Raw genomic sequence first — 27,181 nt, forward strand, 5'->3', positions numbered from 1 at the left:
CTGGGTGATGCAGAAAACTGATTGACCAGAGAACTGGAGATTCACAGAAGAGTGGCTTTGAGATTTTGATGGAAAGTCTCTTAAAAATTGTGATAATTTACATGGTAGGGCTAAGCCCTTGTTGCCCTAATAGACCTGCCTCCACTGACTTTAATCGAGGTAGGAGAAATGAAGAGTGGAAACCATATAAAATACTAGATTTTAGCAATGACAATTCATTATTTTTTAGTCATGTTTACAAGGTGTTCTCTCAGTTTACAACATACACTAAGCACTGGAGGGGGCAGCTTTATTGGGCCCAAATTCTGTACATGCTGTGAATACCTATAAATTGCCAGTGAGGTGGATAAGAAGGATGAAGTGCGAAAAGTGGCGAAGAATTTCAGAGCTGGAATCACGTGGAGGAACAATCACTAGAAGTTAGTCTTGCTTCACACCCACAGGCGAATTCTACAGAGCTGCACCTTGCTTACTACATATTTCATTTTTGTTCCACGTGTTTCATTTTTATCCAAGGAGCCTAGTGTCCTGTTATGTGGTTCCCTCTACGTAGATCCCAAAATAACCATTTGTGATTGGTTCCTTGAGAGCGTGTGAGATAGAACAAGCTTCATATCAGAGTAGGTATCTCAATCTGGATCTTCCTGCTCAGCCAGGCACTCTGATCATGGCATGAGATTGCCTTCCTGTTTACTCAAGGACCTGAATTTTGTGGGTCCATAATTCATCTCTTTATTCACTCTTCATGCTTAGTTGTGTGTCTTATTGGTTTGGTATGAAGAAAACATTGTGAAGGTGACCAGAGACAAACTAAAAATAAACGCCACAGTCTGAAGAACCTAAATACTATTGAACCTAAATGCCTGGGCTGTGTGTTTGTGTAACTGGTGATATTAGCCAATAACCCAGGCAGCAAGAATGGAAGTAAATGAGCCCCAGGAGCATATCGTCCTCAGCTGTAAAAAATTAACTTTGTTTGCAAGAGCAAATATCTCAAATGTGCTCCTGGAGTCACAATGCTGGATTGAAATATTAAATTACTTACTGGTTTTACTGCTTTCCGAACCAGTTTCTTTGTGTTCTAGCTAATACGTTTTGACTGGGTTGGTGGTAATCATAGAAGAGGCAAAATGAAATCTTGGCTATTGCTGATGTGGCAGTGATAAGGGAGTAGCTCTGTCCGAGGCAGTTGCACTATGGTGTCAAAATGTGTTGGTTTCCCCAGAGATTTCTGTGACCCTACTGACCTGTCAGCTTTTGCCACGTTTGCTTAAAAATGGCTTTCTGTGGAAGAACAGCAGGTGTGGGCTAACCCTTATCCCTCCCCCTCTTTTAAGCAGTGCTGATCCTTGCGTTACAGGGCACCTCCCATCTCCTGTGTGACTTCCAGCATGGCTGGTTTGAACGTCTCCATAGCCTTTTTCTTCTCCATTGTCGCCCTTTGTGAAGTGACCAGGAGGCTCTCCAAGAGAATTTTTCCACCTAAGCTGTACTCGTACTTTGCTAGCGAACTGGCCAGCTCATTCCAGCTGTGTGCTTGCTGCCTGGAGCTAAAGATGCTTGTGGAGATTGGTCCATGGGTTGGTGGCTTTGGCCCAGATGTGAGCTTCACACTCCTCTTCCTTCTCTTCTTGGTTCATGGCGCTTCTTTTGATGGAGCTTCTGCCAACCCTGCCGTCTCCCTCCAGGAATTTTTAGCTTTGGATTCTCCTTTTGTGGCCACAGTTTCCAAGCTGTTGGCCCAGTTTATGGGGATGATAGCAGCTGGTGCCTTGACCAAGCTATATTGGTCCAGGGAACTGACAGACTTCCACATGATTCAAAACATAATGGCCCAAGACTGCAGCTCATCGCTCAGAACATCTGTCTCCCATGGCATCTTTGTGGAAGCCACATGCTCATTTTTTTTCAACGTAGTGATTCTCAGGTTCCAATCCATTTCTCCCATGTACAGAGCCCCTGTCATTGCACTCACTGTTACTGCCTTGGCCTACACAGGTAAGGATTCAAATCTAGTCTCCTCCTCTTCCCAATGTTATATGTTTAGAAACTTAACCAAACAATTTAATCTGTGCTGTACTTTTGTATATAAATGGAATTGGCCATGCAGTAAATAAGGGTCATTTGCTTGTGTGACTTTTTAAAAAATGTATAATTTTATTTATAATTTTCATTTATATACATTTCAACAAAAGTTCAACAATAATTCTATCATTTCAAATCTCAACTTCCTCCTCTTTCTGCGGTTCCTTAAATTTATTTTCATCATTTCCTACATATTCCAAATTATCTTAACTTATTCTTTTATTAATCTGTTTTCATATATGCTTTTGAAACTGCAAGTTATTACAGTAATCCTGCCAATGTCTTAATCTGTTTACAATTTGTTAGTAAATTTTCAATAAACCATTTCCATTCCCTTATAAAAAGTTTGTTGTCTTGATTTCTTATTCTTCCCAAGTTTCTGTAGCCATTCTTCTTTCATCAGGACATCATTCCATTTTTGGGCAAATAACATTCTTGCAGTTGTCACTGCATACATAAATAAATTTCTATACTGTTTAGGTAGTTCTGCTCTTATAATATCCAAGAGAAAAGCTTCTGGTTTTTTAATTTTTTAAAAAAATCTTAACCACCTTTTTCAATTCGTTATATATCATTTCCCAGTAAGCCCCAACTACATATGAAAAAATGTGCCTTTGTCTTTACATTTCCAACACTTATTCAATTTTTATTTATACATTTTTGTCAATCTACTAGGTGTTAGATATAACATTTTCATGTAATTTTCTCTTAAACCATAGCTTGCTGTAAATTTTATATCCATAGTCCATAATCATTTCCATGCTTGCATTTCTATATTATGACCAATATTTATTGCCTAATGTCTCACTGAAGATTTCACTTGCTTGTCTTTTGTCTTCCATTCCAATGATATTACACATTTTAGACATCACTTTAACATTACAGTCTAATGGGTCTCTCTCCAATTGTAATAATTGTTGCCCAAACCCCTGTTTCATATCTTTATTAAATACTTCATTCAAATGATGGTATTGTATCCATGTTGTTAACATTTCTGATAGATCCTTAAACTCTTTTAATTTAAATCCTCCCTCCTCTCTTAATAAATTTCTGTAAGTTGCCCAACCTTCTATCATATTCTTCTTCACCGCTATGGCTTCCAATGGTGAAAGCCAGAGTGGTATTTTGGTCTCCAATAGATTTTGGTATTTATCTCATACCCTATAGAGATTTTTCCTAATTATATGGTTTGTAAGTCCTATAGGTACTTTCACTTTTTCATACCACAAATATGCGTGCCAACTAAAAATATTATCATGACTTTCCAAATCTAAAATGTGAGGATTCTTTAATATCAACCATTCCTACAACCAGTGCAGACAAGATCCTTCATAATATAATCTCATATCCAGCAGGGGAAAACCTCTCTTTCGCATCTCTCAATATTTCATTCTCTGTTTTTCCCATTGCCCGATATATTTAGAAATGTCTTTTACCATATGTTGAAACAATCTGTCTTGCCAGTCACCGGTATTGATTGAAACAAAAATAGCATTCTTGGTAACACATTCATTTTTATAGTTGACACTCTACCCAGCAATGCAAGTTTCATTCTATTTTTTTTAAAATAAAATATTTATTAAAGATTTTAAACAATACATCACCCAACACATAAAACACCATCACCAACATAGAAAAAAAAGTAAACACAAAACAAATAACATACAGCATAATTAATTTTCACTAAACCAAACTTCCATAACCTTCCTTTCGGACTTCCTCACATCTCCCTTTCCTGCGTTCCCATTTATAAAGTTATATTCAGCAGTGCTTCATCTTCTTTCAAATCTTATTTTGTAATTTTCAAATATTATGTCTCCAATTTTGAACTTTATTATCAAATATTTAGATATTTAAATTTGACATACTATTAATCGAAATTTCAACCTTGTTCTTATGGTTCGCTTATTTTCATACATCTTTCCACTAATTTACTAATGCCAGATTGTTTTCTATCCTGCATCATCTTAACATTCATACAATTTACAATGCTTTTGCAAGTAGTCCTTGAACTTTTTCCAGTCCTCTTCCACTGTCTCTTCTCCCAGGTCCCGGATTCTGCCAGTCATTTCTGCCAGTTCCATATAGTCTATCAGTTGCATCTGCCATTCTTCCAGCGTGGGCAAATCTTGTGTCTTCCAGTACTTTGCGATCAGTATTCTTGCTGCAGTTGTTGCATACATAAAGAAAGTTCTGTCCTTTTTTAACACCATTTGGCCGACAATGCCCAAAAGGAAAGCCTCTGGTTTCTTAAGGAAGGTATACTTAAATACCTTTTTTAATTCATTATATATCATTTCCCAGAAAGCCTTGACCTTTGGGCACGTCCACCAGAGGTGAAAGAATGTTCCTTCAGTTTCTTTACATTTCCAACACTTATTGTCTGGCAAGTGGTATATTTTTGCAAGCTTGACTGGGGTCATGTACCACCTATATATCATTTTCATAATATTTTCTTTCAAGGCATTACATGCCGTAAATTTAACACCAGTGGTCCACAATCATTCCCAGTCAGCAAACATAATGTTATAGCCAATGTCCTGCGCCCATTTTATCATAGCTGATTTAACCGTTTCGTCCTGTGTGTTCCATTTTAACAGCAAGTTATACATTTTTGAAAGTACCCTAGTTTTAGGTTCTAACAGTTCTGTTTCTAATTTCGATTTTTCCACCTGGAAGCCTGTTTTTTTATCCAAATTGAAAGCCTCCCTGATCTGAGCATAGTGTAGCCAATCTCGCACTTTGTCTTTTAGTTTCTCAAAGCTCTGCAGTCTCCAAGTATCTCCATCTTTTTCTAGTATTTCCCAATATTTCAGCCATTTGGCCTCCATATTGAGTCTTTTCTGAGCCTTAGCTTCCATTGGTGACAACCACCTTGGGGTCTTATTTTCTAGTAAATCTTTGTATTTTATCCAGACATTAAACACTGCCTTCCTGACAATATGGTTTCATTCTACCCCATATTTGTAGGTTTCTTTTAATATCCTCCCATATTTTCAAATAATTATTATGCCTAAGGGCAATATAAAGGGTTAGATCCTGGGAATAAGAAGCTAAGGTGGTGCTTGAAATTGACAGTGATAGAGGCCGCTAGAAATCACAGTTATAGGGGATCTGAAAAATGGGACCAGGAGGATTTGCTCTTTGATTCATTGATTCTCAAACGGCTCCTAACCGAAGAATGGGAGGCTGTAGCATCTCTTGCTGCTGAGGATAGATGTGTCACAGTGCCCATTCTACTCAAGGCTTCCTGAAGATACAACATGCCTGGTTTTACTGCTCTCTGCTTGTTCATCAAAGGTCTAGGTCCTTCTAGAACTAGAATTTCCTTTCCCTCCACCTTTCACTGGGTCTCTGTGAATGAATTCTGTGCTCAGAAGTAGAGGGCTTTCTATCTCTATTACTCAACCTTCTTCAGCGCCTGGTGGGAGGAGAGGCTGCCGCCGCCCAGCCCTACATAATGCACTGACTCTGAGGGGCAGACAGAGGGCAAGGACACCCTGGGTGGGAAGAAAGGGGGAGCAGAGCGCAAGGAGTCTTGATTTTTTTTTTTTTTTACGCTTTGTGTGTCCATGTCCAGTCTTGCCCCTTTCTATAATCTATTTATCAGTGTGCTTTTTAAAAATAAATCTACCAAAGAATAAAATAAAACCAGGATTAAGGGGTTTTCTCAGGACAGTGGAGGGTGTGTGTGCTGCCCTGTTGGTGGCACTTACCATTCTCCTGATAAGAAATGCTCTTGGGCAGGGGTGATACACAAAATGTGGGGTAGAAGAGGACAGGGAGTGAGAAATGTCCCTATGTTCATCTGAAGAATGTTAGAGGGTATGACTGTTGTCAGCTTCTGTACATGGAATTGGTGATGGGGTGCGGCAGGGGGGAACCATCTTATCCTTAAAGTAGTTTAAGGGTGCTGGGAATTGTAGCTCTGTGGGGGACGGACGGACTACAATTCCCAGGATTCTTTGGGGGATGTCATGTGCTTTCAGGTTGGGTTGAATGTGCCTTAAATGTCTGGTATGGATCTCCCCAGAGAGAGACAGCACTGACCCAGGGCATATTGCTTTCCTGAGTCGCTACCTAGCAGAGTTGCAACTCAGTACTTCAGATTAAATTCCCAGATTCTTCTGTTCTTGTTTCAAACTAAACACCTTTCATCAGGTCAGTTTAATAGATCTTATCATGCACATGTTGGTGTCTAAGCCAATTTGATTAGGTGGATTGAACTGTTTGCATTTCTCTTCCTGCAGCTGCACCTTTCACAGGAGCCTTTTTTAACCCTGCCCTGGCATTTGCTGTGACTTTTTCCTGTTCTGAGAACAGCTTACCAGAGTATATGCAAGTGTATTGGTTGGGGCCCACTGCAGGTAAGTCAGATTTCAAGACAGTGCAAGATACAACTATGGTTGCAGCTGTGACAAAATTTTGTAGTATGGATGAATAATGCCTAAAATAATGCCTTTGTGGCTTAGGGTCCTCATATCTACGGGACCGCTTCTCCTGGTATGCCCCACAGAGGACCTTAAGGTCCATGAATAACCATAGTTTAGAGGTCCCAGGCCCTAAGGAAGACAGACTATCCTCCACCAGGGCCAGGGCCTTTTTAGTGACGGCTCCGACCTGGTGGAATGCTCTGTCCCATGAGACTAGGGCCCTTCAGGATTTAACCTCCTTCCGTCGGGCCTGTAAGACAGAGCTATTCCGTCTGACCTTTAATTTGAATTCAGCCTGATCTTTTATTTCTCTTCTCTTCCCTCCCCCTCCCTTTTTATGAAGATCACCCGCTCTGAGACTCCACAGCTAATTCTCCTTTGGCCGCCTTGCTGGCCCAAGTAGGACCAATTTAGTTAGCCTGGGGATTATCTAATTGATTTTTGAATTTTATTGTTATTCATGCTTTTATACTGTATTTTATGCTGCTTTTATAATTAAGTGTTTTAAAGTGTTTAAAGGTCGGGGTATATAAAAAAAGTATTATTATTATTATTATTTATTAAAAGGTAAAGGGACCCCTGACCATTAGGTCCAGTCACGGACAACTCAGGTTGCAGCGCTCATCTCGCTTTACTGGCCGAGGGAGCCAGCGTTCAGCTTCCGGGTCATGTGGCCAGCATGACTAAGCCACTTCTGGCGAACTAGCTTTATTTTGATTTATTTGGTGTTATTCTAAGGCCCAGGTAGTTTATATCTGACTGTAATTTATCTCACTGAAACAAGTGGGTCCCAACCAGACTAGTGGGGGATCACTATAATTTTTTAAAAAAAGTTTTTGTAAATGGCTGCAGACATTTTGGGAGGTGGTCAAAGTAACAGGAGTAGAAAATTGAAAGAAGTTGGGAGATGCATCTCAAGCAGTCAGATCGGATGAGTTTGAACATTTCCAGGAAGCTAGCAATGCATCTGTTGAACTACACCCCCCTAATTCCTGGGAAAGAGAAGACAAACTCCATTAGTAGAAGGAATGAATGGATCTGAAGCCATTTGTGAATTTCTGACCCTGAACATGGGAATTTTTCAGCTGCTTTGGAAACATTAAATTAAGATGTTGTGTGTGTGTATATATATATATACAGGCTTGCACTTAACAAAAACTAGCAAGCAGTAAATGAAACAAAGTTGGTTTTGTTGCCATAAAAAAGTATTATGTTTATTTATTTAAGGAGGTGGAATGATAAAAAAATAATATTTGGTTTTTTAAAAAAGTTGGGGAGGAGTGGGGTGTGTTTGTGCCAGAGATGGGACACAGCTTTGAAAAGTTTGAAGACTACTGCTTTAAAACAAGTTAAAACATAGAAGCTACAATTAAAATCCTGCCTACCAGCTAAATTCTGACTTCCAAATGCCGAGAATGAAATTCTATATGTTATGAGGCAGCCACAGTCATGAACATGTAACAGAGCATGACCCAGAAATCTTCATCATTCTTCCCCAGCCTGCAGCCTCTGCTCTCTTCCCCTTATTTAGGGCTGACTAAACATAAACACTGATCACCATGATCACTGCAGATGGTGACAGCAGTCACGAAATTAAAAGATGCCTGCTTCTTGGGAGAAAAGCAATGACAAACCTAGACAGCATCTTAAAAAGCAGAGACATCACCTTGCCTACAAAGGTCCATATAGTTAAAGCTATGATATCCCCAGTAGTGATGTATGGAAGTGAGAACTGGACCATCAAGAAGGCTGATCGCCAAAGTATTGATGCTTTTGAATTATGGTGCTGGAGGAGACTCTTGAGAGTCCCATGGACTGCAAGAAGATCAAACCTATCTATTCTTAAGGAAATCAGCCCTGAGTGTTCACTGGAAGGACAGATCATGAAGCTGAGGCTCCAATACTTTGGCCATCTCATAAGAAGAGAAGGCTCCCTGGAAAAGACCCTGATGTTGGGAAAGATTGAGGGCACAAGGAGAAGGGGAGAGAAGGGGACAACAGAGAACGAGATGGTTGGACAGTGTTCTCGAAGCTACGACCATGAGTTTGACCAAGCTGCAGGAGGCAGTGGAAGACAGGAGTGCCTGGTGTGCTCTGGTCCGAAGAGTTGGACACGACTAAACTACTAAACAACAACAGCAACAAAACATAAACAGCATTGTTCTATTCTGCCTTGAAAGTCTTTGCAAGTTTATAGTTCTTATCTTAATTGCCAGCAATGTTGTCTTAGAAAGTCTTTGACAAAATCAACATACTGTTTTCTAAAACAAAAGCAAACTAATATAATGAAATAAAAAATGAATGGGGACAAAATGGCAGTTCAGAAAGATTTATTTCTCTTCTCTAATTCAAGATAAGATGTGTTTGATGCCCCATTAGGTTCTTCCAATCTGGAGCAAGCTTGCCTATAGTGAAGGTGCCCTTGTATGAAGGCCTCGGAGTCTTTTCACAAATAGTTGCAATCCCTGCAGGTTTTATAAGGTCATTCTAGCAATAAGCTGATCAGACTTTTTGTGCAGACTGATTAAGTCTTCCTTGTTCTTGACTCTCTTCCAGGAATGCTGGTAGCTCTGTTCGTGTATCGGGGGAACATCCCACGACTCTTTCAGACAAACCTGCTGTACAGTCAAAAGAACAAATACAGGATCCCCAAGGGAAAAGCAATTTCAGTGTCTGGTGCTGAACAAAGACAGCCAAAAACACAGAAGGCGACCAGCTGCTCAGGACCATCTGACAGAACAGAGTGAAAGAGATTGGCATTGGTGGGTGGCACTGGGGGTCCTTTCAGTCTTTGATTGTTATTATTTGGCATGAGGAAGAAGACCTTGAGCATCTCTCTGTGTTCCTGAGGTCGCTTGTAGTGCATTCTGGCTGGAAAGAGGGACAAAAAGTCATCTCTCATGTGCTGCCATATCACCAGTGTATTGCGTTGAGCTAGGCCCTTGCAAAGGTCTGTAGAAGTTAAGACCCTTAACATTCCATACATTCAGGTTGTCTTCTTAGTGCCCTGTTCGGGATATTTTTCATTCTGTAGCATTCTTATGAATGGGTGGGATAATGTAGTACCTTGTGGCCCCCTCCCACAGAAAGTTAGCTACAGTGGTGCCCCGCAAGACGAATGCCTCGCAAGGCGGAAAACACGCTAGACGAAAGAGTTTTCCGTTTTGGAGGTGCTTTGCAAAACGAATTTCCTATGGGCTTGCTTCGCAAGACGACAATGTCTTGCGAGTTCCTGCTGGTTCCCCCCTTTTTCTAAGCCGCTTATCAGCTGATCCGATCAGCAGATAAGCCGCTAAAAGCCGCTAATAGCGCTAATCCGCTAATCCGTCAATGGGCTTGCTTCGCAAGACAAAAAAACCGCTAGACGAAGAGAATCACAGAACGGATTCTTTTCGTCTTGCGAGGCACTACTGTATCTTCAGTGCTTTTTTCCTATGGGTACGCAGGGGTCCGCATACCCCAAAACATTTTATGAATCTTTGTACTTTTGTCCATTTACTGTATTTATTTCCCCCGATTTGAACTATTTCCTTGAGTCAAAATGAAAGTACCCCTAAGAAAAAAAGCACTGGCTATCTTTATGTTCTGTGATATGGGATTAAATAAGGGAGGAGCCTGTGGCCCTCTGTATGTTGTTGGACCCAAGCTCCCATCAGCCCCACCCAGTGTGGCAAAGTGGGAAAGGATGATGGGAGCTGTAGTCCAAGTTCCCCAGCCCCATTATATAATATGGTGGGATCTTTGGCATTCTTGAATGTACAGGCAACTCGCAACTCACATGCATTCAAGTCGCGAGGGACCGTACACATGTGTGACGTTTTTGGCGCTGAAAGCTGGTGGGGGCAGAATAGGGTCAGAATTGGGTAGTGTGGGGGCAAAATAGACCGGATCAGACCAGAAGGGACTTACATGCATCCCACTGACTCATATCGCGGCCTGGAACAGAACTCCTGCGTAAGTGAAGATTCCTCCTTATGTGTTAATAAGGGTTTGACACTTAAATCATATATTTGATTTCATATGAATCATATGATTTCATATGAGAGCTGCTGGAACTGAGTTCTGGTGAGTTCTGGCTGAAAAAAGCCCTGGGTATTTTTTGCACTTGTGTAATGCACTGGAAGTGTGCAACAGCTTTTTTGTGTGTGCAATTGCTTATTCATTAGATTTTTCACCTCCCCTTTACCATGAGCTCTCGGGGTATGTTACAGCAATTTAAAAACACAATCTTTAAATCAGTTTAAACAAACCACAGTCAAGAGAACTGAGTGCTCCCACCCCAAAATGTGCTAATAAGCTTCCAGCGGTGACAGCAGATGTACAGCAGCTGACTTACTGGCTAAAAAAAAGTATTTTTATTAAATTTCCAAAAAGAATCCACATAAAATACCAGTGCATATTACAAACTTTTTTCTTTCTTTTGTATTCCCAACTAATATTGACTTACTGACTTTTTATGGCAAAGGGAAATCCATATTCAATCTGGGCAGGGGGAAGAGGACAGGCATGGCGACATCACATAGACAACGCTGAAAGTTTGTGTCAATGAAGAGCCCCGATTCACAATCAACACTCCATCTGGAATTTGCTCCTTGCACCTGTGTTGCACCTTGAACTTACCCTGTATCCTTTTGCACCCTCACTTTCTCTACCCTTGAGTACATAAGGGATAATAAATACACAGTCATTCAATATATTCCTTGCATACCTCATAACAATGTGTTCTTATCAGCTGATCTGAATTAAGTCATTTGCAATGGGGAAAGCACATCTCTCTCTGTAAACAATGAGTAAGGTAAACAATTCGTTCAATTGCTTAAATGCCAACCGATTGCCCTCGTTACAAATTAGAAGTATGATCCAGCTAAATTAAGCACTAAGGCTGCAATCCTAACTCCACATACTCGTCTAGAAGCCCCACTGAATTCAATAGGGCTCATTTCTGCTTCTGATGAAGCATGGTTAAGATTGTTCTGTAAGACTACAATCCTACTTTGCATATTTTTGGGGGGGAGTAAGCCCTGACCGTCTATGGAAATCCATTCTTAACTCTGTCCTTGAAATCAGTTTGCCTTTGAAAAGTGTCCGTTTCCATGTTGTGTCTGCTTTATCTCTCCTCCCCCCCAAGAGACGTGATTGTGATAGTTTAAAAGGACTTTGTGGTAATATTGAAAGTATCAAATAGAACCAATACTCTAAAAGCAGATGGGGAAGTAGTCATCAGAGTAGAGTTGGCCACACATGATGAGAAATCCTTTAATGTACTGACCCACACAAAACTTAATTTCAAGTTGGTTGTCAGGATTTGGGGCTGGGGAGATATTATTTATATCTCTTAGAAATTCCTTCCCTATTGGCAGTTCTTGATGTTTGGTGATAAGCCAATTGCTAATAAAATAGATTTTTGTTCAGTTCAACTTAATGTGAATTAATTATTGCTTGGTTACTTCTAGCATTTTTATTTTGTATTTTTTTACATTTATATAGTGGTTTCCCAGAGTCAGCTTGCTGATTGATTGATTGATTGATTGATTGATTGCCCAGTTTTTTCTCAAAAGAGCTCAAGGTGGCTGACATGGTTCTCCCCCCCCATTTAACCCCCCAAACAACCCTTTGAGGTAGGTTACAGCGAGAAACAGTGATTGGCTCAAGACCACCTAATTGGGATTTGAACCCTTGTCTCCCAGGCCCTAGTCTAGTACTCTAACCACAACACCACACTGGCTCTTTAGAAGAGGGGAAGTTGTAGGGACTCTGGTATTACAGATGAAGGGTGGGAGGCAGCACAGGAATAGGTGGATTTTGATTCCCATGTGGATCAAAATACCGTTTTTAAAGGCCCTGGTAGTAGGTGACTTGTGCTAGACGTTATATTTTGCAGCTGACCATGCTTTAGTCCTGATGTCGACTATGATCAGAACCTTGTTCCTACGTGTCTCACAGATTTGTTCTCAAACTGCCCTGCGGTTGTATAGATTTGGCAAGTGAGCTGGGTTTCTGGGTGTCAAAGTTTTCTGGGGAAACTGTTTCCTATACAGGAGGCTACTATACTGAAGCTCAGGTGTCACTAGATGTTGGCACATCTGCCTTGTTGCCTTATCCAGCCCAGGCTTTATGTTATAGCCTAGTATTTTTGCTTTGCCATACTGCAGCGGGGCCAATGCTGGGTCTGCGATCTTCATAGGGGCGACGCTGCCACCTTCTTGAAGGCAAATCTTGGCCAGCTGTTCCCGCTTCTGCTGCAGCGCCCTCACTTCCTGCTGCATGCGCTCCCTGCCCATGTGCCTGTCTATCTTCTCCCAAAAGGTCCTGTTGAAATGCACATAGAGTTCCCAGTCCAACTTGTTCCAGCTTTTTATCTTCTCTACGGTGTCTTTGGAAAGGTGGGACTTTGTGCTCTTGTCTCTGCTGTTGAGAGGGAAGGAGACCACATCACCCAGGTCCCAGCACAAGGCCTCCTTCAGCAGCACCATGGATTCGTCAAAGTACTCTGAGATGAGGAGAAGGTCAAATTCGGCCTCAATGGCTCTCAGCATGAGCTGGACATTCTTTGCGGAGAAGTTCCCGTTGTGGTTATAGCCAAAATCGAACGTCATTAGGTTTTTGGCATACTGGCTATCACTGCTTGAGGCACTGTAAAACCTGGAGGTGTCATTGAGAAACTCCTCTAAGTTCTTGGCTTTGGCAAAGGCAGAGGACCCTTTGTAGTAGGCGAAGGATGATTCCATGAGATGAATGGGATTCCGGAGGATAGAAAAGTAAAAGCTTGTGTTTGGCATGACTCGAGCAACCTGGGATTGCAAACAGAGGAAACATTTTTAAAAAGATTAAAAATAATCCAAATCACGTTTTTCATTGAACTTTTGTCACAGCTCCTTGGTCCCTATATGCCAGGCTGCTTTAATGGTGGTGTATTGTGCAACTTATTATTAATCCTGACACAATAATAGCACATCAGTGGTGAATTTATTCTGCTTTACCTTGTTCTGTGAAGCTTCCCCAATGCTGCCACATGATTGCTGTTTGGAAGGGCTACGGTGCAAGAAAAGCAGTGCAAAAAAGTAAACCAGAATAGTTGTGGTATAAAAATGTGTTGGATTTCAGCAGGAGGTTGCAGGATAAGCACACTGGAAATGAAGCAGTGCGACCACTCTGACACTTTTGCAGGAACAAACAACAGAAGCCCCAGCCAGCATAGCAAATGGTCAGGGATTATGGGAGTTTTAGTCTTGTGGCATCTGGAGGGCACTACATTGTCTACTCCCATATCCCTCAAACCAGTGTCATTTTTCTAGAAAAAGAGGTGTTGGAACTCACCATGAATGCCTTCCTTGTTTTCTTATAAAGGCAATGGTGCCCACCTAAGAGGTGCCAGAACTGAGTTCCGGCGAGTTCCGGCTGGGGGTGGGGGAGCCTTGCCCTCAACTGTTCTGATAAAATGGGGACATCCTGTTTTTTCATGTGAGAGCATGGCAGCCATTTTGGGTGCCACAATCTCATGCAATCTTGCCCCCCCAATAGATGGGAGTGGGGCCCGTGGAGGGTATGTACTCCTGGTATTCAGCATATACAGTGGCACCTCAGGTTACATACGCTTCAGGTTACATACGCTTCAGGTTACAGACTCCCAGAAATATTACCTCGGGTTAAGAACTTTGCTTCAGAATGAGAACAGAAATCATGCTCCGGTGGCGCGGCAGCAGCAGGAGGCCCCATTAGCTAAAGTGGTGCTTCAGGTTAAGAACAGTTTCAGGTTAAGAACGGACCTCCGTAACGAATTAAATACTTAACCCGAAGTACCACTGTAATGGCAATACCCATACCCAGCTGACCTACTGATCCCTACAAGGGAAACAAAGACTACATTTGCCTGATTTAGCCATAACAAAAAACTGACTCCCCGCTACAATGTGAATAAGCTGCACTGAACATCAGGCTTGCATACTTCCCTTTCCCCTCTCTTTTGTACACCAGAAGAGGAAACCAAGGTTGTCTGTTCCCAGTTTTACACTAACCACATTTCCCCTTATGATACCCGAACTCAGAAACTGTCGTTTGATTCCCACAAATTAATTAAACAAACTGTTTTCTCAGATGCTGACTTGTGCTGACTAGCTAGTTAATAAACAAACAAACAAACAAACAAACAAACAAACAAACAAACAAACCACTCTCCAGGCTCAGACATTATAGGAACTTGACCTCATTTGTCATGTTTTATTTTGAAATCTTTAAGACAGTATTTTAGTTTCCTGTTAATGATGTTGCTTTGAATGTATACTTAATATTTGACTTTTTCCTGTAATATGTTTTTCTGGATTGTTTTATTTAATGTAGGCTGTAAACCACTTTGAGATTTTCCCGCTTAAAAATATAAAGTGGTATAGAAATGAAATGAACAATGAAAATAAAATAATAAACAGTACTGAAAACAGGATTGCATGTGACTGTTTCAATAGCATCATGAACACAAATAATCAAGAATGTGCAATAAAAGGCATGTCCAGAGTTCTTCTTGCTAGCAGTTTAAATGATAACAACTCCTTGCAAGATTGTTTGTGTTTCCAATTAAAAGTTGAAGTTTGCATTTGAGTGAGCTCAATGTGTTTTACAAGTTGAACCTAATGGTTGGCATCCATCTGTCTCGAGAGACAATGGAGTGTGCCTTTGGGGGTGAAGTCAAAGCGCTGTGTTAGCAACACCAAAGTGCTGGGGCGCAAGCTTGGGAAGTGTGATGGAGGTCCTGGGCTGCCCAGACAACAAGACCCTCACTCTTGGCCTCCCTGATGTGGTCCAAAAGAAATCAGAACAATTTGTTTGGCACCAGCTTGGCTGCAGGAGTTTCTGGAAGGAGGAATACATGGCGCCATTCTTCTTAGAGATGCCATTCCAGATTTGTATAGGGTTACTCCTTAGCCTTTTATTCTCCTGAAGATATCTCGCAAGACAGTGGAGATTTAGGACCAGAGTTTTCCTTCTCTTAGATGGGCTTGACAGGATGACAAGCCCCTTCAGCATGTGCGGAAACTGCCTTCCTGACCCTTTGAACCAACTATTGGTCTTGTCCGCTCAACCCACCAGAGCCTGCCTTCACATGCAGTCCCTAACTCACCAAGGGTTTGAGGCCCATCAACTATCTTTGACTGGTTTAGCTTGCCAGTCAAGGCCATTCCCAGGGTGTTGACAGCTTCTAGGAGCCACAGGTGAGAGCTGAGTGCAAGGTGGGGGACTAAAAGTTGACAAACTACCCGAAAAGGAACACAAAATTTCCCTTACCAGAGGTACTTCCCCTTCACCTAATACCCCATAAACTCCAGGTTGAACCTTTGCAGTCAGAACTACGATGTGTGGGTGTGATTTATGCATTTCAAACTCTCCTTGCAGCTGTGAATATCAGGGCTGTCATGATGAGCTTCTGCACTTCAAAATATGCCACTAGATCAGAGGTGTGTGTCATTTTGTTGTTGCTGTTGTGGAACAATTAGGATTTGGGAATCCTTGTCAACCTACTGCAAAGCACCCAGAGATTTTCCATTGCATCTTGATCTAGTTTCTGCTCACCCCTGCTTTAAGGAATTTGCCTCCTATCCTACAGATGCTTGCGTATTTCACCTTGTTGTTCCCTCCTGTAATCAGCATGGGACTCATCTTGTTACCTTATCACCAGTCTTTTCTAACAGAGACTGATGACCTTTATCACTTTACATTGCAATGATGGCATCCTGTTCAGTGTAGATTAAGGCTGGTCAAAGTTTCATAAATTGAAAGATGCATATTCTGCACCTAAGTGGCTCCACTCCTAGTCCTTCTTCTCACCCACTCATGACTTCCAGCATCTCTCCCTTGCCCCACTGAGCTTCCCTTCCCACTCCTTACCAAATCTGTTCTTGTCCACCTCTAGAAAGAACCAGTTTCCTACCCATAATTTTAGAGAGAAAAAGCTGCTCAGCTCTTACCTCTGGTTGAAAGAACCTCATATGATGACACATAATGTGGAACTGGGGGTCTTTTTGGGGAGAAAACCCCTGCACAGCTGCTGCCGTGAAATAATGAGGATAGAACAATTGAGTGGCACCATTGCTTGGCAAGGCAAAGGAAAGGTTGCGAGTATCGCCAAAGCGGAACAAGATGTTCATGACGGTGCTGCTGGCACTCTTGTGCACTTTGAGGAAAACAACGTGGGTCTTGGGCATGCATGTTGAATCTTGAGAGGGGCTGGAAGTGCTCCCTCCCTCCTTTGCTGTTCCAACTTTGGGAAGAATATTGTTTTCTGGTGGAGGTAGTTTCATGGTTGGTGGTTTTGCTGACGCCATCCCAACTGTTCTTCTGTCTCCTACAGCACTGAAGGCCTCTGATTGAGTCATTGTTGTGTGCTTCGGAAAGGGGTGTCTTTCTGGGTCTTTGACATGTGCTGTTTGATCCCCTGCAGAAATCCTTGTTGTGGGTTCTGCCACCTTGATCAGGGAACTTCCATCCTTTGTTGCAACAGCAGATGTCTGATCATCAGCAAAGTTCACCACTACTTGGTCGTCTCCGGGATTTTTTGGGGTGCTGTGTTTCCACCAGTCTCTCAGCCTGTTTGCTGTATGCTGAGCCTGCGCCCTCTCATCACCCTCCACAAATGGGTTTTGCCAGAACTCTTCTTCGCTGCCGAAGCTGGCAGCCAGCAGTTTGGTTTTGTTGAAGGCTGTGTTCAGTTTTGTGGCTAGCCTCTTTTTCTCTGCAGGGTTGGGCCTGGGCTCCCTCTTTGGTGCGGTGCTTTTCTGCATAAGTTGAGCATAAGTTGGGCTCCTTTGAACCTGGGTGGAATTCTCACTGGCTCTATTTTCTTCAAGGGAAAGCTGATTCTGTTTGAAATCGCATCTACAATTGCTATGGAAAAAACATCAGATCCTTCAGACGGGGTTGAAAATGACATCTCCTGCGCTCTGTGTCCACTTTCCAAAAACCACTTCCTATTGCTTGCTTTCCCTGGATCCCTTCCACTCCACCCAATTCACATGCATTTCCTTTCTGTATGGACCCTAATGTAACTACTGCAGGTAAGTGTTTCATTCTTTAAATCTAAAAATAAAATAGCATGGTTGTTACTGTATGTACACACAGTAACATTATAATTCTCCCCATATAGACAAAACCCTTTGGTCCCATCATCTGCCATACTTCTCTTGCATCACCCACCCCTATTATAAACAAATCTAGACAGCTTCTCCAGCATTCCTTGACATACAAATGTTTATGTCCACTGGCTATGAGCCAAGATACACAGGATGCTGCCCTCCCAATGCAAATAGCAGCCTGGGCGGGGGGGGGGGGGCATTAAGTCAGCACTATGGCAGCTGGATGGTGAGGTGGGAGAATAATAATAATATAATAATTTATTATTTATACCCCGCCCATCTGGCTGGGCCTCCCCAGCCACTCTGGGCGGCTTCCATAGAAACAAAAAATACAGTAAAATATCACACAATAAAAACTTCCCTGAACAGGGCTGCCTTAAGATGTCTTCTGAATGTCAGGTAGTTGTTTATCGCTTTGACATCTGCTGGAAGGGCGTTCCACAGGGCGGGCGCCACTACCGAGAAGGCCCTCTACCTGGTTCCCTGTAGCTTTGCTTCTCGCAATGAGGGAACTGCCAGAAGGCCCTCGGCGCTGGACCTCAGCGTCCGGGCAGAATGATGGGGGTAGAGGCGCTCCTTCAGGTATACTGGACCGAGGCCATTTAGGGCTTTAAAGGTCAGCACCAACACTTTGAATTGTGCTCGGAAACGTACTGGGAGCCAATGTAGGTCTTTCAAGACCGGTGTTATATGGTCTCGGCGGCCGCCCCCAGTCACCAGTCTAGCTGCCGCGTTCTGGATTAGTTGTAGTTTCCGAGTCACCTTCAAAGGTAGCCCCACATAGAGTGCATTGCAGTAGTCCAAGCGGGAGAGAACTAGAGCATCCACCACTCTGGCGAGACTGTCCGCGGGCAGATAGGGTCTCAGCCTGCGTACCAGATGGAGCTGGTAAACAGCTGCCCTGGACACAGATTTGACCTGTGCCTCCATGGACAGCTGCGAGTCCAAAATGACTCCCAGGCTGCGCACCTGGTCCTTCAGGGGCACAGTTACCCCATTCAGGACCAGGGAATCCTCCACACCTGCCCGCCTCCTGTCCCCCAAAAACAGTACTTCTGTCTTGTCAGGATTCAACCTCAAACTATCTTTTCCCATGGTCCTATCTATACCTGATGTCTCCCCCACCTCCACCATTCATGGCTGCTATTTTGTAAATGATCTGTGAAACTTGGTTATTTTCTTTTAAAGGAAGCACCCTATGTGCTTTGGGCTTGTGAGTTGCTGGGTGTGAAGGGGCTCAGTGTACAGGCAAAACAAGATTATGAGCAGCAACAAGGGTCTAAAGGACACCCAGCATTGCCACTGCAAGGGAGTCTTGGGACACTGGACTATGCTGCTGATGGCTGCCTTCCCTTCCCATTTGCTACCCACATCTGGGCATGATTTTGAATAATTGCTGGCATTTTCTGCTGAAATATTATTATTATTATTATTATTATTATTATTATTATTATTATTTATATGCCACCCTAAACCCAAAGGTCTCAGGGCGGTTCACAAAAAGGATCACAATATATAAAATAAAAATAAAAACAATAAGCCAATAATACTGCCCCCCAAAGAGCCACATTTTAAAAGGGTATAGGATGTTGATCAGGTCAACCAAAGGGAGGGTTTAAAAGGAATGTTTTTCACTGGTGCTTAAAGGTGTATAATGAAGGCGCTAGGCCAGGGGTCTGCAACCTTTAAGACAAAAAGAGCCACTTGGACCCGTTTCCGAAGAAAAAAAATATCTGGGAGCCGCAAAACTCGTCATTATAAAAATAACTTTTTTGTCACTTTTATTAATTATTTCTTTGTTTGACCCCTCAGAATTACTCCTCCTCATAGAAATGAACGTTAAATTAACAAGTTACCTTTTTGTGTGTGTGTGTTCTTCACTCCCCTTCAAAACAGTGACCAGCGTACATGCCCCTTACAATGTAGCGGGCGGGCAGGAAGGTGACATCGGGACGGTGCGTGACTAACGCACGCACCGCCCCCATGCGACGCCACAGCCAGTACAGTGCCCGCCACAGTGGGGAGTGTCGGGGCGCACAATGCACCTCCTCCCCTCGCTAGTATCCGCCCCGGAGCCGCAGCAAAGGTGTAAAAGAGCCACATGCGGCTCCGGAGCCGCGGGTTGCAGACCCCTGCGCTAGGCGAACTTCCCTGGGGAGAGCATTCCACAGACAGGGAGCCTCAGCAGAGAAGGCCTGTTTTTGTGTTGCCACCCTCCGGACCTCTCGAGGAGGAGGCACACGAAGAAGGGGCTCAGAAGATGATCTCAGGGTCCAGGTAGGTTCATATGGAAAGAGGCGGCCCTGAGCCGTTTCATAGAATCATAGAATCATAGAATCATAGAGTTGGAAGAGACCACAAGGGCCATCGAGTCCAACCCCCTGCCAAGCAGGAAACAAGGCTTTATAGTTTAAGGCTTTATAGGTCAGAACTTTGAACTGGGCCCATAAACTAATTGGTAGCCAGTGCAGCTGGACCAGGATTGGTGTAATATGCTCAAACTGTCTTGCTCTGGTGAGCAACCTGGCTGCTGAATTCTGCACCAGCTGAAGTTTCCGAGTCTGTTTGTCTTCAGAGGTAGCCCTATGTATAACCCATTGCAGTAATTCTGTGCAAACTCTTACGTTCAGTAGGGACTTTCCCCACCATACAACTGCAAAATCCATGGGCCCTCTAAATTAAGGCAATGCAATTTATTTACAACAATTCTTTTTACAGATGTCACCAATGCAATTTTCCCTGAACATTTAAATTTCTTCCTGGATATCAATTTTTGACAAAGGCGTCCTCCCTCTCTCATACACTACACTAATTTTGTATAATGACAGGTATTTTAATGTCTACATTTATTCTGATAAAAGTTCTTGCGGCAAGTGAAAGACTAACCAATTTATTATGGCATAACCTTTTAAATTTACAACAGGGTTGGGGGAGATTAAACCATTTACTCCTCTGCTGTGTTCCTGACAAAAAAGACACCTTTAGACTGAAGTTGCTCTCTTCACTGGAAGGGAGTTACCCAACCGGCACTGAAGGTGTCACCAATGAAACTGAGCTGGTAGCCGATCGAAGCAAGCAAGCATCAGTATCTGGGCAGCTCCATATCTGTGTTCCTGGAAAAATATATATACAGCCTTTGCTATCCTGCGCAGGGCCCACGGAGCCTACCTGATACACTGGAACCTCTCTGCGACTTGGAATAGGAGACAGAGGAGGAAGAGGAGCAAAAGGGCCACCCAGAGTCTTCCCAGCTGGCTGTTACATGAAAGTTTCCATTTCCTGCAGGGAAGGAAAAACATCAGCCAAATAATCTGGGCTTTTGATTTTTTTAAAAATTGCATTTTATGCAATGGGTACAAGTTTAAGTTAAGATGACAGGACTTAGAGCAAATGTCAAGCAGGCTTGGGTTGGGTTTCTTCTCATGCACTTTCTGTAAGCATAAGGTCACGCCCAGAGAAGGGAACCCCTGTTTACACACAGTCAAGGATGATGGATTTTTGTCCTCTGATAACAGCCCCAATTTGCATTAGCAAGAAAGTCCCAGGCCTTTCTAGTCCCCACCCGTATGTGTTTTGGGTTTTTCTACAGGCAGCAAGTTCCACCCACCAGAAAATTCTGTATTGGATGAAGTGGACTTTAGTCTACAAATGCTTATGTCATGATACATACGCCAGTCTTTAAGGTTGCCTTTCAGATGTTTCAAACTACAACTCCCATCAGCCCCTGCAGCCTTTAATAAGTTGCATAATTTTTCAGTTGTCTCCAATGCGAGTCCTACTCAGTGGACCCACTGAAGTTAATTTCAATGTGTCTACTCTGAGTAGCAGTTAGCTGAATAAAAAACTTTATTTTTAAGATTATAAATAGATAGATACAGATAGATATATACACGGGGTACAGTACAGCATAGTCCTGAATATTGTGTTGTTCTGTAGTGAAGATAAGACGTTTGTTGGAGGATGAAGATTTGTAGTTATACAAAACTGTGTCTCGTGCTTGGGGTGAACTGTTCAGCTGAACACACTTTTTGTGCTTGAATTGCATTTAAGTCGTTTCTTAAATGAAGCTCGTCCTGTACAACAAGGATTGTGTGCATTGGCTCTGAATCATCTGTAACTGAAATATTAGCACCCTGATCTCATATTTCAATAAGCAGTTTTGTTTGCCTGTTTAAATAAAGGTTAAGTGTGCATATTTCGATTTGCTTTTTGAAACAGAGTTGGGAAAGCATCTGAGAGAATGATAATAGCCTCAAGTTAGGTTTTCTGCCTGGGAAAGAATTGCTCCCAGGGTTGGCCCAAGACATGCTGCCTGGGGTAGCAAAACCATCAAACGAAAACAAAGAAGACAGCATGAGAGGTTGCGCTTCTGTGTCTTCCCAGGGCTCCTTTGCAGATTGCATGACTGTGGCAGAGCACATGATTAAACTAGGAATGGGCAAATATGTAAATTTGTCTCTCATTTTTCCAGGCTTAAATTCAATTCTCCACCTTTATACATCCATTGGCTTATTTTAAGTTGTCGTGAAAATGCATAATCATTCAGTGTAAATCTATCCTAATATACACATTTTTGTGTGCATTTTTGTCTCATATTTATATTTTGCAAAGCATTTTTTTGCGCAAGATCATGCATTTTTGTATGTTATTTTAACAGCTATATGCATAGCTATTATACACATATTGCCTGGCTGTAAAATTTGGAGAAGTGCAAATTTTGAATCACAGCTGTGGTTTGGACTGGAAACTGCAAATAATATAGTTTCACCTTTAAACCTGAACTGAATCAAATTTCTCCCTCAGCTCTAATTCCTACTGTATTTTCTATGCTCTGTGCTTTCATTGGAGGAAGGGCAAGATATAAGCATGGTAAGTAAATAAAAAAAATAAATATTGCCTCTCTTTCTCTTTTTCCATTTGAAGTTACTGTTGCCAGCAGGATCCAGCAAAAGCATGCTATGCCTTGTTGAAGCCCCATTGACATTTCCCCAAGACTGGACTCATCCTATCCTTTCCTAGATCCCATTGCCCTTTCCCATTGAGCTAATAGATGGGTCATGGTTTTTCCTGCTGTGGCCTTCTTCCCACTGGTGTTTCTACTCTCCTTCAGGCATATCCTGAGGGAAAGGCAGTAATGGAAACACTGTGTACCTCATGTTGTGGACTAGGTTTGTATGGAAGCATTTTTCTCACCTTGAGACTCAACCTTTCCCTTTGGAAACCTCTGGGCTTTTCATGCAGGCCATCCATCTTCTCTACATAGGACTTTGTGCATGAGGAGAATCTATGGACTCTTTCTGTTTGGCTGGATGTGCATTGTGTGTAAGCACTAGGTTGGGTCATTTTGCAGTCACCATAAGTGCCTGGTGTGCTTGAGAAATGTGTGTGTCTTGTTGGCTCACAGTGCCATGATTGGGGGTGGGTGGGTGGTAGTGAAGTTGCCAGGGATCTGGTGGGAAGATCTTGCCAGTACAGTGGTACCTTGGTTGTCAAATGGCTTGGCTCCCGAACGCTGCAAACACAGAAGTGAGTGTTCTGGTTTGCGAACATTTTTCGGAAGCCGGATGTCCGACGCAGCTTCCACGGCTTCCGATTGAGTGCAGGAACCTCCTGCAGCCAGTCGGAAGCCGCACCTTGGTTTTCGAACAGTTCCGGGAGTCGAACGGAATCCTGGAATGGATAAAGTTTGACAACCAAAGTACCACTGCATGGTTAACATAACTTTTGCTTCTACACCTATTGCTATGCTGTTGACTGTCCTGCGGCTGGGACGTAGCATTCAAGATATGCTATGTCAACTTTAGTTTCCCAGTGTACCAGGACTATATGACCTCATAGTGAACCATCTTTCTCTGCTGCTGTAGCAGCCTTCAGATTTCCAGATGTCCCCTTTAGTGAGCACTCATAATGATTTGGGGTCATTATGTTGCTGGGGCAATTATATGCAATCATGCCATTTGCATCTGCACAAGTTGTTGTGGCAGTCATACTGCTTGGTGTACAATATTTTTCTGTAAAAAAATAAATAAATCCTATAATCTTTCATATCACCAGTGTTCTGGGGTCTCCCCACTCCTGCTTTTGTTGTGCCATAGTGCCCCTCCTGACAGCAATGATGCCACAGCATTGAAGAAGCATCACAAAACAACTTAAAAAGTGCAATGATGTGCACACTGTCCACTGTAAATCCACTACTAATGCAGTACTCATATCTTGATAAAAAGTGTTGTGGGTGCCAGCACAAAATGGCTCCCATGGACAGCAAAGAGAGGGGGGGGGAGAGAGAGGGAGAGAGAGGTGATGGTATTCCTTATCAATGAGTACTGACTCTCTCACACAAAATTACTGGACATGTATACAGTGGTACCTCAAGTTACAGACGCTTCAGGTTACAGACTCCGCTAACCCAGAAATAGTACCTCAGTTTAAGAACTTTGCTTCAGGATGAGAACAGAAATCGTGCGGTGGTGGCGCGGCAGCAGTGGGAGGCCTCATTAGCTTAAGAGAGCCAGTGTGGTGTAGTGGTTAAGAGCGGTAGTCACGTAATCTGGGAAACCGGGTTTGTGTCTCCGCTCCTCCACATGCAGCTGCTGGGTGACCTTGGGCCAGTCGCACTTCTTTGAGGTCTCTCAGCCCCACTCACCTCACAGAGTGTTTGTTGTGGGGGGGGGGGAGGAAGGGAAAGGAGAATGTTAGCCGCTTTGAGACTCCTGAAGGGGAGTGAAAGGCGGGATATCAAATCCAAACTCTTCTTCTTCTTCTAAGTGGTACCTCAGGTTAAGAACAGTTTCAGGTTAAGAACAGACCTCCAGAACGAATTAAGTTCTTAACCCGAGGTACCATTGTATAGGATTGTGCTATAAATCACTAACCATTTTGTTAGAGAAGAGGAGAAATAGCTTGCTGAGCAACCACTATCTAGCTCAGGCATAGGCAGACTTGGCGCTCCAGATGTTTTGGGATTGCAACTCCCACCATCCCTGACCACTGGTCCTGTTAGCTAGGGATGATGGGAGTTGTAGTCCCAAAACATCTGGAGGGCTGAGTTTGCCTATGCCTGATCAAGCTCCTAGCTGTGGCCCCTCCCTCTCATAGAAGCCATCAGATGATCTTCTTAAAGAGCAGATGAAGCTTCTTCAACAACAGTTCGATGCTTATTGTTTCAATAATTTTATGTAAACCTGTGAGGTCTGTCTGAAAATCCGTGTACAAATACCTTAAACAGAACAGAATAAAAATAATAACTGACAGACAGGCTGAGGGAAGGATAAGTTGCAGAAATCAGGTGGAAACAGCAATAAGATCTCCTACTGTGCCCTTTAAAACTCTTTTTAATGAGAGAACCACTTCTTTTGTAGAAAACACCCTGCACCAGAGCTTTACAAACTGTGTGTCACAACATGTTAGTGTGTCGACTGCCGTGTGTATGTGTGTCAAATGAATGCTCTCTGCGCTCCTCCCAGGGTTGGAAAGGGGTTAGCTTAACCTCCGGTTTGCTAGTAAAACTGAATCACTGTGTCACCAACATGAAAAGTTTGGAAGGCTCTGCCCTACACCCCATTCTGGTTGTATGTTCTACTTGGTTGGTTGTGTGTTCTACTTTTCCTACCACTAGAATCTCAATGGCATGTTTTTAATTTTCAAATCATATGTGTGCATACACAGTATATTTTCATAGTTAACACACACTGATTCGTGTGAATGCATTTTGCTTAAAATGTGAAAGAAATGCTTTGTGGCATCCAGTCAGATCCAGCTCTTTTCTTCTTTGTAAGAATTCCATCAACTAGCTGGAACTTGGTAGTCCACCAGAAACCATAATCTATTTTTTCTGCCCACCTTGCATATTATTAATTAATTATTTAAAAAAACTTCTAAAGGAAAACCTAGAGCGTCTATGGGTCTGGTGATAAAAATGAGGTTTTCATCAATGAAACAGAGGGCATAAACCAAAAGGAAGATTCGCTGTGCTTGTAAAAAAATGTATCCAGAGAAATAGCTCTATCATCAACAGCCTATTGGGCCTTATTTGTTCACAGTCTTCCTAGACCTTGTCCCTTGTAGTGAGAAATCACTCTAAAATGTTTCCAGTTCAAATCACCCCCCCCCCATCTTTCTTATAGCTTGGGGCAGAGTTTCTCTCTACCACCAGTATGCGACACAACAGCACTTTGTGTCAGAGCCATATGGCTCAAGTTTACTCCTTCCCCATAGCTAGATTGTTTTTTTCAGCAATAAAATATTAAGATAAAGGCACTTACTTGATCCAGGTTCTTCTAAGTTTGCACATGGTTTAGTTTATGGAGCACAGAAACAGTACCTTCTTCACCAAAATCAACCCAGGTTGCTCTGAGATGGGCAAAAGTATAAAGCAAATATACTTTTCTTCTTAGAGACGTGTATATGGATAGTTCCGCCTACTTTGTCTGCAGGTAATATATGCAAAATTGGGTTGTTGTTTTTTTATTACGAGAAGGGCTTGCCTTCTGTTGGCACTAACCAGGAGCTGCCTGGAATTTGCCACATTATTAATAAAGCACTACTAATGGGGAATAATGCCTTTGCTAGTTCCCCTGGGGCACTATTATAGTTAGGAACCAGCAAACATCACATGATGAAATGAATGCGTACTCGCCCAGGTTTCTGCCAAGTTCTCCAACCAGCTCTGCATGTGATAACACAGCGTCATTCTTCATGCATATTTTTATAAGATCATTAAATTGAAATAGAATGTTCACGTCCTCCTAAGAAGTCCACGGATGTGATTTCAATATGCACAATATGCTTATGACCCCCAGTTTTAACTATCTGTGCCAAGTGAACCTACGCAGATCCTGATGTTTAGAAGCAATTGTGGATTAAGTGGGGATCAATAAGTTGAAATTGAACCCTGACAAGATAGCAGTCCTGTGGTTGGGTAGTTCTCAGGTCTGGGCATCAGGCAGATTGCCAGTTCTGAATGAGATTGCCATGGCATTGCCATTGTCTGGGGTTCCTCTAGACCAGGCATGCCCAAACTCAGCCCTCCAGATGTTTGGGACTACAATTCCCATCATCCCTGACCACTGGTCCTGTTAAGTAGGGATGATGGGAGTTGTAGTCCCAAAACATCTGGGGGGCCGAAATTTGGGGAAGCCTGCTCAAGACAGTTGTCTAGTTGAGTGTATGTATGGTTAAATTATATTTTACTTGTGAGCTTGTCTCTTGCAACAAAGAACAGGCTAAAAGTGTTTCAGATAAATAAGTAAAAAAGCACAGACCCTTATTATCCCACCTGGAGACTCTGTTCCCTAAAGCATCCATCCCCGACCTGGTTACCTCTACATGTTTTGAAGCATAGCTCCTAGAAGCCACAGCCAACCCAGTTGGGCTGACGAGGGTTGATGGGAGTTGTAGTTCAAATCATACACCAAAGTCACATGGTAGAAAGAGGAATGCCCGACATGTTCTATCAGTGTCAGCCCAATATTGGGTCATGTTCCATTTCTCTCTTTTTTTAGCCCTTGTTGTGTCTCATAGTGGCTTTGACTGTGACACTCGAGT

At 42.7% G+C, this 27,181-nt stretch overlaps 2 protein-coding genes and 2 long non-coding RNA genes across 4 annotated transcripts in view; 2 read left to right on the plus strand and 2 right to left on the minus strand.

The window, feature by feature from the left end:
- Positions 1–9,609, plus strand: LOC309532038 (aquaporin-12-like). The gene is made up of 3 exons (XM_082221994.1): positions 1–1,998; positions 6,336–6,452; positions 9,075–9,609. The coding sequence occupies exons 1-3, from the start codon at positions 1,392–1,394 to the stop codon at positions 9,263–9,265; spliced, it is 915 nt and encodes a 304-aa protein (XP_082078120.1). The 5' UTR covers positions 1–1,391; the 3' UTR covers positions 9,266–9,609.
- On the minus strand, positions 5,093–6,453 carry LOC309532075. Its single transcript, XR_014219585.1, has 2 exons — positions 6,342–6,453; positions 5,093–6,212 (listed from the first exon to the last, which is right to left on the minus strand). It is a non-coding gene; the product is annotated as an uncharacterized lncRNA (long non-coding RNA).
- Positions 9,610–10,850: 1,241 nt separating the features above from the next.
- Positions 10,851–26,179, minus strand: LOC309531936 (galactose-3-O-sulfotransferase 2-like). Its single transcript, XM_082221808.1, has 4 exons — positions 25,900–26,179; positions 20,807–20,917; positions 16,475–17,390; positions 10,851–13,309 (listed from the first exon to the last, which is right to left on the minus strand). Exons 1-4 carry the CDS (start codon positions 25,926–25,928, stop codon positions 12,470–12,472), a joined length of 1,896 nt encoding a protein of 631 aa, XP_082077934.1. The 5' UTR covers positions 25,929–26,179; the 3' UTR covers positions 10,851–12,469.
- LOC309532048 overlaps positions 18,176–27,181 on the plus strand; it is a 116,818-nt gene continuing 107,812 nt past the window's right edge. Inside the window, exon 1 of the long non-coding RNA XR_014219552.1 lies at positions 18,176–18,202. This is a non-coding gene — a long non-coding RNA (uncharacterized lncRNA). The remainder of the gene's footprint in view (positions 18,203–27,181) is intronic.

The sequence above is a fragment of the Podarcis vaucheri genome (assembly GCF_965113315.1).
Source record: "Podarcis vaucheri genome assembly, chromosome: 5".
Lineage (NCBI taxonomy): Eukaryota > Metazoa > Chordata > Lepidosauria > Squamata > Lacertidae > Podarcis > Podarcis vaucheri.

Coding starts and splice junctions, on each gene's coding strand:
- LOC309532038 (XM_082221994.1), top strand. CDS start 1,392: ATGGCTGGTTTGAACGTCTCCATAGCCTTTTTCTTCTCCATTGTCGCC. Junction 1,999..6,335: donor TACTGCCTTGGCCTACACAG/GTAAGGATTCAA, acceptor CTCTTCCTGCAG/CTGCACCTTTCACAGGAGCC. Junction 6,453..9,074: donor TTGGTTGGGGCCCACTGCAG/GTAAGTCAGATT, acceptor ACTCTCTTCCAG/GAATGCTGGTAGCTCTGTTC.
- LOC309531936 (XM_082221808.1), bottom strand. CDS start 25,928: ATGTGCAAACTTAGAAGAACCTGGATCAA. Junction 20,918..25,899: donor CTTAGAAGAACCTGGATCAA/GTAAGTGCCTTT, acceptor CCTTCCCTGCAG/GAAATGGAAACTTTCATGTA. Junction 17,391..20,806: donor GAGAGGTTCCAGTGTATCAG/GTAGGCTCCGTG, acceptor TTTTTTCCATAG/CAATTGTAGATGCGATTTCA.